Source organism: Diceros bicornis, chromosome 8 (genome assembly GCF_020826845.1).
Source record: "Diceros bicornis minor isolate mBicDic1 chromosome 8, mDicBic1.mat.cur, whole genome shotgun sequence".
Lineage (NCBI taxonomy): Eukaryota > Metazoa > Chordata > Mammalia > Perissodactyla > Rhinocerotidae > Diceros > Diceros bicornis.
In genome coordinates, this window is record NC_080747.1 from 66,266,213 (window position 1) to 66,280,427 (window position 14,215).

General features: G+C 40.3%; 1 protein-coding gene across 8 annotated transcripts in view; it reads right to left on the bottom strand.

Annotated features, from left to right (window-relative positions):
- Positions 1–3,643: 3,643 nt before the first annotated feature.
- RASGEF1B (RasGEF domain family member 1B) overlaps positions 3,644–14,215 on the bottom strand; it is a 563,361-nt gene continuing 552,789 nt past the window's right edge. For all 8 annotated transcript variants that reach the window (XM_058547356.1, XM_058547355.1, XM_058547361.1 and 5 more), the window contains 4 exons: positions 9,982–10,077; positions 9,505–9,628; positions 8,254–8,326; positions 3,644–5,173 (listed from right to left, as the gene is read on the bottom strand). In XM_058547356.1, coding sequence (XP_058403339.1) covers positions 5,149–5,173; positions 8,254–8,326; positions 9,505–9,628; positions 9,982–10,077 — 318 coding nt within the window. In that variant the 3' untranslated portion in view covers positions 3,644–5,148. The remainder of the gene's footprint in view (positions 5,174–8,253; positions 8,327–9,504; positions 9,629–9,981; positions 10,078–14,215) is intronic.

Consider the following 14,215-nt stretch of genomic DNA (forward strand, 5'->3'; position numbering starts at 1 on the left):
AACTTATCCTATAACCCTAAACAACATTGGTCCCGGTTTTTTTTTTTTTTTTTTTTTTTTTTTTTTGTGAGGAGATCAGCCCTGAGCTAACATCCGCCAATCTTCCCCCCCCCCCCCCCCCGAGGAAGACGGCCCTGGGCTAACATCGGTGCCCATCTTCCTCCACTTTATATGGGACGCCGCCACAGCATGGTTTACCAAGCAGTGCGTCGGTGCGCGCCCGGGATCCGAACCAGCGAACCCCGGGCCGCCGCAGCGGAGCGCGCGCACCCAACCGCCTGCGCCACCGGGCCGGCCCCTGGTCCCGGTTTTTTTTAATGATGGATTTTAATATTATTTTTAACGATAGATTTCTTGTCATGATTATTAGCACTAATAAACACAGGGTAGTTTTTACAATCTAATTAATCATAATAATAATTAAAAAACCCTCAGGGCTGGTGTAGTGGTTAAGTTCGGTGCACTCCACTTCAGTGCCCCAGGTTCACGGGTTCGGATCCCAGGCACAGACATACACCACTCACAGCCATGCTGTGGCGGCGACCCACATATAAGGTAGAGGAAGATTGGCACGGACGTTAGCTCAGGGCTAATCTTCCTCAAGCAGAAAAAGAGGAGGATTGGCAACTGATGTTAGCTGAGGGTGAATCTTCCTCAGCAAAAAAAAAAACCAAACAAAAAAACCTCAGTGCTTGGATTTCCTTTGCTGATCTCTGGGGATAGTGCCATCATGATAATGGATAGGAATCACTTAAATTCATACTCGTTTCCAAAATCCAGATGTCTTAGAGGTACACTTGAGATTTATTCAACCCAAATAAAGCAAAAACCTGTGAATCTCCGATAACCAGATTAATAATTGGCTTGCTCAAGCAGTCAACGTGTATTTACTGAACACTTTACCTCCCACACAACTCACCTACCTTTATGAGGATTCATAATCGCATTGCAAAAAATTTTACAATGCCCACGATCCTCCAATTGCCATGTCTCAACCAAGTTGACAACACATTCTGCTGGACTTACTTTCCCACAATGATTCATCCAGAGAAAGATGATTTCACGCTTTTATTTTCTCCAAGCAGCGTAGGTGGAAAGAGTAAAAGAAAGCAAACTTTGTTTTACGGTAGAAAACCCACTGGTTTGGCACTTTTCAAGGGGTACATAATTTTCTCTTTTATTCTAAGAAATATCAGTTCCCTTCTTCCTCTTTAATTCCCTAAATTATGATCTACAAATCATTCCCTAGAAATCCTAAAATGTTGGATTATGTGCACATTTAATCTTAAGTATGCTAAAAGTTAACAATACTCTAAGCTGCCTCATACTGTCCAGAAGGTGATCACACGCCTTTGGACGTTTGATCTCTTATTAGATTGAATCTTCGAGAAATGAAGTGGGGTTTCAGGCTTGCAAAGTGGCATGTATGCCTGCTGAAGGCTGCTAGTGCTAAAAACGGAATTGGCTACCTGGGAATTTCCTCAGTGCATTAAGTAAAAAATAAAAAAGCTCCGAGGAGTTGATTCTTAAGTACAGAACTAAGGCAGTGGTCTATTTTGCGTGGAGTGAGCCTTATTTGCTGGGTTTGAACGACAGGCCCCTAACCTATAAGGTTTGGATACATAAACCTCAAACCCCAATCTCTCTTTTGTTAGCATTGAGTAGAGTTGGTGCTCTTGATTACATGAGGCAGAGAAGTGAGGCAATTATCTCATTATTCAAACCCAGAAAACAGCTTTGGCTTGACTTATCCAGGAAGCGTCCCAATTTTCAGCTCAAGTCTGACAAGTCTTTCCTTTTAAAATGTCTTAAGGATAAAGCTAATCAAGTCACCATCAGAATATCTTCAAGTTTTATATGTTTAGTTAGTAGTTTCCAGGTCACTAACCACATTTTTTTCCAGGGAACGAATTCAGGAATTCCTTTGAACCCTTAGCTGTGAAAGAAAATTAGCCTAACCCTGTTTTCTATCTCAGTTGTGTGCGCCCCGTCAGAATAGCGAGACGCATTTGGAATAGAGGCAGGCACTGTCTTTTGTTGAGACGGACCACAGGGTAAACAAAATGCACCCAAGCAGGAGGTAGAGGACGTTAATAATCTACAGTGCAACATTCCTGTATAGTTTAGCAACTCAGCTTCCAATGGTGGGCTCGGCTTTCTTGAGATTCTAAGCACAGGAGGCAGATGGGCAGCAGTTAGAAAGCACAGAAAGAAGTAGAAGTGTGCTGGGAGAAAAGTACAGAGGGATGAGGAAAAGGACAGGGGTGCCAGCGCCAGGTCAAGTGGAGAGGGAAAGCTGAAAACCTTCAGAAACAAAGGCAAGACAACCCGTTTCCAATGATGTCCTTTGTTAGATGAAAGGCAGGCCAATGTTCTTTGTTAGATGAAAGGCAGGCCACCCCTGGGGAACTCTTGGGCCTGTGTCCTCAGAAACAAGGGACACTTCAAGTAGTGAAAGGTGCACTCTTCTTTTCCTACCAAACCCAGTGTGTTCTGAGGCTCCCTCCAGGCTCAACTCAAAGCCTGCTTCTTTGGAATGCACGGCGTGCCTGGACAGACCACATCCCGGATCAAACTCCACTGACACTGCCCAGTGCTGTTTACGCTTGTATTTACCAGGCTTCCATCCAGCCACATAAATTATAAATGCATCTATAACCTGCTGGAGAGTCGCCAATTCACACACAGCACAAAGACGAGCCGAGTAAATGATTTCCACAGATAACATAGTACATGGTTTAGACCTCCCGCTTACCTGAGGCAACTCCTTCTGTGAAAACTTTTTGTTTAAAGAGCCTTAGAATTACATTTTTTAAGCCTAATACCCTTTAGGAAAATGTTTTTCAGTAGACACATTTATGTATCTAAGGCCATAATGGACACCTTACAGCGTTTTTGCAAACTTACTCTGCCACTCAAAATAACCACTTAGATCGGGGGTCAGCAACCTTTCTGTAAAGGGCCAGAGAGTAAATATTGGAGGCTGTGTCGCAGTCTCTGTCACAACCATACGACTCTGTAGCAGAAAGCAGCCACAAGAAAATGTGTCAACAACTGAGTGTGGCTGTGTTCCAATAAAACTTTATCAATGGACATTGAAATTTGAATTTCATAGAATTTTCACATATCATGAAATATTACCCTTGTTTTGATTTTTTTCAAGCATTGTTACCTCACTGGCCACATGAAACGGGCACTTTTAGCCAGCAGACCATAGTCTGCCGACCCCTGATGTAGACTTGCGAAAGATAAACAATGCTGCTGTCACCGCAACAACTCCAGGGGCACAGAGCTCAGGGAGAGGCAGCACCCGGGACAGGAGGAAGTCCTGTGGGGCAGGTGACTTGCTACTGTAAGCAGATTCCAGGGCCAGCAGCATCAGCATCCCCTGGACCCCACCCCAGACCAACAGAATCTGAATCTGCACATAAACAAGACCCCCCGGGTTATGTGCAAGTTTGAATGTTACACTGAAGTTTGACAAGGCTTGGCAGTGTGGTTTAAAGCTTGGGCTCTCGGATTAGAAGGCCTAGTCCAACTCTTTGGGCCTCTCATTAGCTATGTGGTCTTGGACGAACCATCATCATTAATATGCCCACACCTAAAAAGTGGGGATCATGATCCATGCTAAACACTTAGAAAGTACTTGGCAAGTGCTGTTTATTAAATGCTGACCACAATTCATTTTTAGAAAATAAACGCCCACGCACGTCCTCCACATTTTCAGCCAGTCACTTGAGTTGACCTACTGCTACTTCGGCCACCCCTCACCCAACAATCCCATCCATAAAAGAAAAGAAGGACGCCACAACTCCTGGCCGCAGAGTGTAAAATATATTGATGGTTGTAAAGGGATAACCTGGAGACATCTGAGGTCTGCTGAGATGGCGTGCAGCCTACATACATGCTCTGTTTTTTGAAACCATGTCATTAAGTTTTCAAATACATCTCTATTTGGAACATGATGTTTTGTGTTTTTCATTAGCACGGTTTACTACTCTACAGTTTCTAGAGTAAATAAATAAATGGCTGTTTGCAGAGCAACAACAGACTTCTTTAGACGTTTAACAAGGTGAACTATTTCACAATTAGAGCGACCTCTGAGTTAACAGTGAGATGTTTTTCGTTCATTTTGTTCATGGCTTTAGGGGAGGGGGTGGGTGGTAACTTTTCCAATTTACTCCTCGTTCACATTTAGTCACCAACAGACACCGCAAGGTAAGGAAAAATAGGAGTCTGTTAAAAAAATTAAATTGTAATTAGGCCACGGGTTTTTCCAAGACCCTGAAAGTCAGATAATTTAAATTTACAACAGAAAAAAAAAAATAGGCGTCATGGAAAACTAAGTAACAAAAAACTACCAAAAAATACATCTGTAGAACACAGTGGTCAGTTGTAAACAACTCAGAAGGGCAAAGAAAACAAAAAGTCCTTCTAGAACGTTGAGCAGTCCAATGACAAACTCTGCTTTTTTTTTTCCTAGTGGCTATTTTCCTACCACAGTGTTGAGCTTCATCATTATATTAAATAACTTATATGGGTAAAAAGGAGTTTGCTAACCAGCAGCCAACTCAAAACCTTGTAGGAAGAGGGGAGAGGGGAATTTACAACACAGCACACGCTAAGGGAAACGAAGTCCGAGGTCAGCCTCCAACCAGTCTCACCCCTCCTGGCAACACCACTGAGCTGAAGTTTGGGATCTAAACGGAGGGGTTATTTCCCTTCCCTCCTCTCCCTTTTTCATTTAAGTTAACAAAGAAACATGGGCTTCCTAACAGCCAGCGCTCAGCTGGGCAAGTCCCATTAGCAGCAAATGTTCAACCAAATGAAAAAAAAACACACAAAAGAAAGCTCCATCCAGGTGCAGAGCAGTGATTCACATGGAAATTCCAGGAGATGAATCATGTGCAGAGCCGGGATCTTTAGAGGACTCTTTCTCAAGTGTCTTCGGTGAACATTTCGGTCCCACAAAATCTGAGTCAATCTGTCAGCTGTGGGAAATAAGTTCCCCATCTGCTCTGGAGTGGGCTTGCTTGCAGGGACTTCACGATTTTTCGTAGGACGAGATGCCAGAAAACAAAGGCCAGCCCCTCGATGATCTGCGTGGTGCAGCAGCAGCAGCAGCAGCGGTAGTCAACGTGCCGTTTGTTAAACTCGGCCCAAGAGGCTCGACCTGAGTAATTAATAGAAGAAGGAATGTGGCAGATTATTTGAATTAGGATTAAAATGTCTTGCCTAATACTGGTTTCATCTTTCCTAGGATTTAAGTTTCATTTTACATAGTTAAAAAGAGGGAGAAAAAATATCTAGCATTGAAGTCCTTCTGGTTTTTTTGGAGAAGTGTTAGTCACTTAAATATTTATTAATGGAGACAGCAAAAGCTTTGTTTACAGGTAAATCTATATCTTGAGTGGCTTTATATTACAATAAAAACAAACATCATTAATGACAATAAAAGCTTTCAGATCGGTACTGCTCTCATCATCTATCTATTACTTAACAGATATAAGCCTCTTCACATTCCATGCCCATTGAGAGCACTTAAATAACAAGTGACAAGAAAGGTGTCTGCCCTCAGAGGTGTATTTGTTGTTGCCACTGCTGAACCTAAGTGTCTGAATGAAGGGCTCTAGGGCCAGCAGCAAAGGCATCTATGTAAAAATATCTTATTGTCTTCAAAGCTAATGTACACACCAGTTTTCAGGTAAGTACTATCATTCTAGAATAATTAGTCTTAGCATCCACTCGACACAAGTGGTTTTGCAAATCATCACAGCCTATTTTCTTCAATTTCTTTGTGGTTGTCATGCCTTGGCAAACACCTGCAGTAACCCGATGGCATTCCTTAGCACCGGAGAGCATGTGTCCAGTGCTGCAGCAGACGTGGGGCAGGAAGATGCTGTGCTCGCCCTCAAGGGGCCTACACAGTGGCAGGGAAAAGAAACAAAACAACACGTGGTCTGTAACAGGAGAGGACAGCCGCCTTAGAGTGCATGAGTTCAGGAGGGGCTCTCTGGGGAGAGATGGGTCAGGCGGGGGAGGCGTTGGAGTGGGGCCTTGAGAAGAGACAGGATATGGAAAAGGCAGAGTACGTAGCTTAAACCAGACTCGAAGGAGAGTTTGTTCTTCAAGGCCCCTCAACATGGAACTAGAAATAGAACTAACATGGAAACTAGAGTTTATACCAAAGAATACACTTTCATGTGTTTACATACATATTTCCTTATATATCATTCTTTCTATTTGTATCTCTGTCAGTCCCTCAACGAATTCTTATCAGAAGCATTACTCCTGAGTACTTCTGAGTTGAGCACAACTGCAGATGGATTCAGGGATTTGTGTCTGAATTTAAGCCAGTACAGTGCACTCTTTGTCACTTCACATTTCCAAATTCTCCACGAAATTCTTTGGTCACGTTCCAATCAATCAAGTGTTCAATGTTATTGTATACTGTGTGTACAGTCCATACAGATACAGGAAGAGATTATGTAACTCAATCTTTGGCTTTCACTATCAACCCTTTGACTTACAAACCCTTCCAAACTAACCACTAATTGATAGGAATACGGCATTAAAAATAACAACGCGGGGCCGGCCCGGTGGCGCAAGCGGTTAAGTGCGCGCGCTCCGCTGCGGTGGCCCGGGGTTCGCTGGTTCGGATCCCGGGCGCGCACCGACGCACTGCTTGGTAAGCCATGCTGTGGCGGCGTCCCATATAAAGTGGAGGAAGATGGGCACCGATGTTAGCCCAGGGCCGTCTTCCTCAGGAAAAAGGAGGAGGATTGGCGGATGTTAGCTCAGGGCTGATCTCCTCACAAAAAAAAAAAAAAAAACGAGAAAAGAAGTATGTGGCAGGTCTGGATTATTTTAATAAGTCTGGAATCACAGGAATGCAGACACCAGGTATCTTTATGGACAGCCAATTTATCTGCTTACCAATTTTTTAAAAATCTCTAAGAAAAGTAACACTAGCTGAGCTGTACTCAGGGGCTTTACCAACCTAATGTTTTTAAAAAACAGAAAGAGGGGATTAAAAAGAGAAGAAATATGGATTGCAAAGTTCATCTAAGAAGGATAACTATAGGGAGTAATCTTATCAAATCTTATCCTGCAAGATGTGTACTCTGAGGCTCATGTTTTCACATGAATATTAAAGAGTGCAGTAAACAGTCTTGAATACCAACACAAAGTAATACAAAATTTTAATATAAATATGCCACTAACAGGCATAAAATTTCATGAAAGTAGAATTGGGTATGTTCCATTCCCCTGATTGCAGGTGCTGGACATACCTTCTCTATGTCTGTGTCTGGGATCAAAGAAACCATCTCCAGTCCTTCACCTATCACCGTGACTTATTCTAAGGATAATAATTCCAAGGCCTCTGTACCTCCTCTCTCCTCATTGAGAGGTACAAAGAAGGCCTAAATTTTTCTTTGAAACAAACACAGTCACACAAAACCACATGTATCTTAGATACCCTCGTTCATGAAACCTAGCCTAACATCAAGTGTAACGAAGGCTCCCAAACGACTTTGGGAAGAAGAGAAAATGTGCTTGTCAACTCTGGTACAAAAAGGCACATGCTCCCAGAGACTCTTAGTAGAATTACAAATAGAGCAATTTTGATTATATTATTACTATATCCTGGGCTGCTTTTGCCTATTAAAGTATCTCACATGGTTAAAATACAAATTTGCCTATCTTGGTTTTGTTTGAAAATACTAATAGATTAACAAAATTTTTAAATTTGAAAAGATTCTGGATCACGTTTAAAGTCCCAACTCTCTTTCTCAAACTAAAGAGGGGACCAAGATCCAGTCCATAAGTGACACACTCAAATTTACAGAATCAACTGGTAGTTAGGTCTCTTTTATCTCAGCTCAAATAAAATTTTAGTGTTAGAACTGTTCATAAATATGGTCTGCACTTCTTATCTTAGATGAAGAAAATGCGTTGGTGCTCTTTTTCCCATATTATGGGGTACTTTCAGTTCCTCATTCCATAAAATAATGGGAGACAGAAAGAAGAACAGAGTCACTGTATAACTGCCAGCATGAAAAAATGGAAGGCAATCAAACTGAATGATGGCAATGAGGATTCTAAGCCACAAACATCCAGTTGACAAGAGAAAAGGTGCAGAGGACTTGGGACACACAGGCAGGGACTTCCTATAGAAAGCATGTGGCTTTCTTCCAGTAAGTCCAACATCTCCTTTAGATTTGTACAGCAATGAGAAGCAAAGAGACTCACCTTAAGGACTTCCATCTGTCTTTCTCTATATGATTTTCTGGTCCTTCACTCTCATAGGAAGCCAAGTAAAGAGCTGCAATCAACCAAAAGAAACAATGCATCAGTACTGAAGCCTTCTCCTGATACATTATCCACCACCATCCATCCCCTGTTCAACCTGAGCTGAACCCCACAGCAAAACACACTCTTTAGGAAGCTTCATTCCTAAACACACTCTTTAGGTTTCATTAAGAACACAGAATATCACTTTGCCCCTGAATGATCATCTCAACAAAAATCCAAGGGCCTCTAGGTCAAAAAGGCACTTAATTAACTAAGAGACAATTTATGAAGCAAAAAAGCTTATAAATGCAAGCCCCATAACGCCATCATACAATCACATTCACGTTCTTTACAAAGAAGGGGATGGGAGAGGGATCCTTTCCTGGTAGTAGTGATTTTTTAAAAATCCTTAGTAGGTAAAAAGCCAGATTTTCTAGGCCAATTTTTCATCCTCCAAATATTTTCTCTCTAATTTTAAATCAAAAAGAATCTTCATCCAAAGATTTAAAAGCTTTTTATTGATCCTATTTGTAAAGATTACTACCAATCAAGTCCCCTCTGGAATGGATGATGTTAATTCGAAATGTTCTTCAGTCATTATCATGAACACTATCAACCTACTATGAGAAATTGTTAGTTAATAAGGCTATTGATTTCTATACTATTAGGACATAGATCAATAGACTAAATCCCCAAGTCTTTTACAAACTTGAACTCTCTTCTCGTCAATTTTTTCTGTACACAGTCAATCATTGTTTCTGCCTCAAATTCCCTAATGTTTTAACAGGTCAAGACTTTCTGTTACTTTTTCAAACAGCAGGAGGTAGCAACTGTTTTGTTTGTTTGTTTGTTTTCAAATTACTCCGAATATCAACATACCATAAAACATTTTTTTCTCCATTGAAAACAGGGGGAAAAAAATCCTTCAATAACTTTCCATTTGTGCCAAGCTCTGCAGATCTACTATTACAAAGAATGTTCAAACACAGAAACGTACTGTTCATGGGTGAGTAGTAAGTGACTGCCCGCCTCAAATATTTTAGGGATAAATCAAATGGTTTTTTGTACAACAGAAAACTCTTAAGATGGAATAGGTCAGAAGACAGGCCTCCTACTATATAAGGAACCAGCACCAAACATTATACACTAATTTCCTAATTGTAGGCTTTGTGGATGCTGGTGGCAGCTCCAGCTGAATGGCCTGCTCACCATCTTCACTGAAGACTGGCACCGTGAGCAGATACTGCAAGATCTTCCGGTCCCTCTCAAAGGGACACTCCACTTGTTTCCAGGTCATGAATTCACTCACTTGTTTGGCCAGTTCCCAAAATTTCTAGAAAAGAATAAAAGAAAAGAACTTAAAGGCAGTCATCAAAAGTCATGAGCTTGGAAGAAACAATTCCACTTAATGTTTCCCTCTGGCTTCTAATCTTCTGAACTACACATTTTCTCAATTTAATAAAAACTAGGCACAGGTATTTGCTAAGTAGAGGTAAAAATTTACTCAAGTACCTTCAGATAATAATTAATAATAATAGCACAGCTAATTTATTTTCTTACAAAATAATAGGGAAAGAGAAAACTTGGTTCTAGAACTTCAGAATCAGCTTAGGCTGCCTGGCCTGGGATGCAATGCTGGAGAGGCCTGGCCCTCTCTGTGCTCAGACTTTTGCAGCCGGCCCTTACCTCAAAGTTGACATGGCCATTGGGAAGGCGGTTGGCACAGCCTTCATTGAGGAAATAAATATCTTTGATTAAAAGACTGAAGAAGGGTATCACGATCTAGAAAAAAACAAAAGATTCTGGTTTGTTTTGGGCAAATAAACATTTGGTCTCTCATGGAACAATATAAGAAATTAATGAACAACATTAACTCTGGATTACATAAAAGGCTACAAAGAATTAAGATACAGTGTTTTGTTTACCTCCCGTGACAGCAATTTCCTCCCTTACATAATTTTGCTTAACACGCAAATGCTATTAATAACCAAAACACAGCAAAGACAAGTGGCATTGGGAGGTGGATGGCTTCATGTTGTTCCTACAGTTCTCCCTATTTTTCTCAATGTAATAGCATACAATAAAATCTGACAAGTTCTAGCTGTAATCAAAGGAAAAAGATCTAAAAGAACTCTTGCTTTTCATTTAGCAACCCCTTAGTTGGAGCAAAATATTAATAGAATATTTGTCACTGCGTCACCAACATTTTAAGATTTATGACCCATCTCCCTGCTAGAATCTCTATTTATATCATTTAGACTTCTACATTTTATTTGTTTGTTTGTTTGTGTGTGTGTGTGTGTGTGTGTGTGTGCGTGTGAGGAAGACTGGCTCTGAGCTAACATCTTTTGCCAATCCTCCTCTTTTTGCTGAGGAAGATTACCTCTGGGCTAATATCTGTGCCCATCTTCCTCTATTTTATATGTGGGACCCCTGCCACAGCATGGCTTGATGAGCGATGTATATGTCCGTGCCTAGGATTCGAACCTGCAAACCCTGGGCTGCTGAAGTGGAGCGCATGAACTTAACCACTACGCCACTGGGCTGGCCCCTAGACGTCTACATTTTAGACGAACATTTTATTTTACCCTTGAAGACTGCTCAAGATAACGTGAGAGCTCAGGGTTTTAGGTAATAGTTGCTACAGACTTTCTAATGAGTAAACCTGGTCTTCGTATGACAGAGCAAGTAAGCACCTGTTCTCATAGGAAATCATCGGAGAAGCACCTTGCAAAACATGTTGTGAGATGTGCCCAAGTGAAGAAAGAATATAAACGTGTAAATTAAAATAAATTAAAATTGATGGTTGTTTAAAAAACAATGAACCTTCTTTAGTAAGACTTTTCTGCCTCACATCTTTGGTTTGAAGAGGTTGTATTTAATTAATTAACCTAAAATATTAATCTCTAAGAAAGTATCCTAAACCCTACACAGCCCATAAGGAACAAAGAACAGAGTTTAGACATTCTAACTTCCACTTTCTCTCAAATGCCAACATTATTTTGAAGATTCTAAATTTGCTACAAGGCAAATAATGCTCCAAACACAAACTGTGGGCCTATGTTGTTTACCCAAGAGCAGGTTTTTGAAGTTTCTCTAAGCTTATGACTCATGTGGTACATCTATACTAAATGAATGGGAGGTCTGGAAAACATACGTTTTGGCTCATACACAAAAATATTAAGCATCAATTTTCACTTCTATAGAGAAATTCAGATTTTCCCCTAAGGTCATTAAAAAAAAAAAAAAAGAAACAAGGTTGGATTATTTTTTGTTTCATTGATCTCTGAAAACAGCCAAAGTGAATCTTCAGTTTTGACAGCCCCTTTGAATATACTATTGATCATTTGCTATTGTCCGTGGAAGTTTCTACAGCTGAATTAGTAAAGATCCTCTCATTACCTTCTCCTTCAAATATTACTGGCTATTTCTCTATTATTTTAGAACTAAATAGCCACAGTAGCCATGATAAAGCACCCCCGAACCTTGCTTCTTTGAAAGACCACTTGTGACGGGAAGCGCTGGGCCCTGGATTCTGTTAGACCTCAGTTTAAAATCTAGCTCCAGAATTTACTAGCATTATAAGCCAAGAGTCTGGAAATTGTGGTCCATGGGCCAACTCAAGCCCACCACCTGTTTCAGTATGACCTAGAAGCTGTACATTTTACATTTTTAAATGGCTGGAAAGAAATGAGAAGAATAATATTTTGTGAACATAAAAATTATATGAAATTAAAATTACAGTGGCCAGACAGCTTTACTAGAAAACAGCCATGCTCATTCATTCATCTATGTATTGTAATGCTATGTCTGCTTCCATGCAACTACATCAGACTTGAGTAGCTGTAACAGAGACCATACAGCCTACAAAGCCTAAAATATTTATGATCTGGCCCTTAACAGAAAAAGTTTGCCAACCGCTGGTATAAACCTAACATACTAAGAAAGTTTAGCTTCCTCACCTTAAAATGGGAACAGTAGTAACTACCTTATTGAATTGTGGTGAGGATTAAATCAAATAACACAGGTTTGCCCTCAATTAAGCACAGAGACATGAGAACCCATAGAAAAAAGAGCTATTTAAAGATCATTTAAGGGCCTCTGTGTGGAAGACAGATTTGATTTGTTCTATGACATGGTACCTAGAGATGTGCCACTTTGGCCACATAAACTTAAGATCTGAAAGAATAGCAAACATTCTATTACTCTAGTCATGTTGCCATGAGGATTTTAAAATAGGAATTACTTAGGAATAGAGAGAGTTTACCCTCACTTCAAAAAAGGAAAAAGAATCCCAATTCTCTTGAGTAAAAGATAGATTTTATCCAGAAATGTTTTCATTCATAGCCTTTGAGACCAATTGTTAAAGAGAAACAGCATATTTTTTTAAATGGTGGTTATTTCATTTGTTTCATGTACTAGACAGTACAATTCACATGCTCACACAGAACTGTTATTTTAAGAAAATAACAAAACTAAAGCAGACAGAATTTATTAAATGATGTGAAGGGTAAATTGGATTTTTTTCTAAAAAAGCTATTAGAGTCCCATAAATACAATATTCAGTGAGGTCCTTTTTAGGGGACTGGACTTCAGAACTGCTTGGGCCAGTGCTGCAGCTCCCTACTGAGAGAGGGTTCCACGGCCTCCTCGCTGACGCAGGGCCCACCTAACTCTCATCGAGGGTCATGCAGAGAGAGTCCCTCATCCAACACGGACAGGTGAACGAGAGGCTGCAGACAGCCTCCAACATATCCTGACACTTCACGGCGCTGGGATCCTCCGATGCACACAGTGATTTTCCGAAGCTTAAAAAACCTCCAATCAGATCTTTTTCAGTCTAGTCACAGGAGTACTTGGATTTGGGCAAGCAAAGTTTAAAAGCTGGTAAACTCCACCAGGCTAAATCGAGACAGTTAGCTCTGCTTCGTCCTCTCTCTGACCTTGTTTCTTTATTTAAAAAATAAAAATTTATCTCTCAAACATTACCAAACTGATATATTGGATTTTGTTGAGAACAAATTTGGCATTTTTAAAAGGTGGGCTTTCTTTTTGTGTTTGTTTTTATTTTAGATCACTGAGGTGAAAGCTTTTTGGAGGGAAGTGATTGAGATGCCCTGAAATGTCTTTTACCCTCATTTTCTTTTATTTGTTAAAGATACAGTTTAGGTTAAAAGACAGACAGAATCTAAGCAGAAAATAAGTTTCGTCAAGCAAACTTCATTAGCCCATTTACCATAACCAGGTATTTACTTCTGAAATAACATGATCCCCAAATGTGGAAACAACTTATCCTTCCTATATAAGGAAATATGACACTGAAATGAGCCAAGAAAGGACTCTCAGAGTCAAGAGTATGGCAGATCCAGGATGGTATTAAATTGTTGAAGGGTAGGGGAGAGTAAGGATCATTAATTTCTCAGACATCATTCCTGTACTTTTTCTGCCACCACATCTCCAATTAGTAACAGCAGGTCTAATGCTACAGCAACTAACCTACTTTCTGAAAATAAATGACTTAACCGTGGGAGGTAAGCTAATTCTTTTAAGAGAAAAGGTTACATTAAGTCAGCTACCTTGTGCAGAGCTTAAATGTCTATTTTCCATGAAATCAAATTAGTCTCTAATGCCATTCGTCATCTTAACATATGACTTCATTTATTGCTTGAAACACAATTAAGACACACTATAAAATAATCATTTAAATAATGCAATAATAACGCAATAACGTACATTTGCAAACTTCTACACCAAGTCACCTTTTCCTTTCCACAGTCCAACTTTCTTTCAGCATCCCATCTCCCTTACCTATGTGGCAAGTGATAGAATTTCTACAGTGTATCAACTTTCTTTCTTAGATCTGAAGAGGTAGAAGAAGCTCAGTGTAGTAGTTCAGGTTGCATTCCAGTGCAACACATGG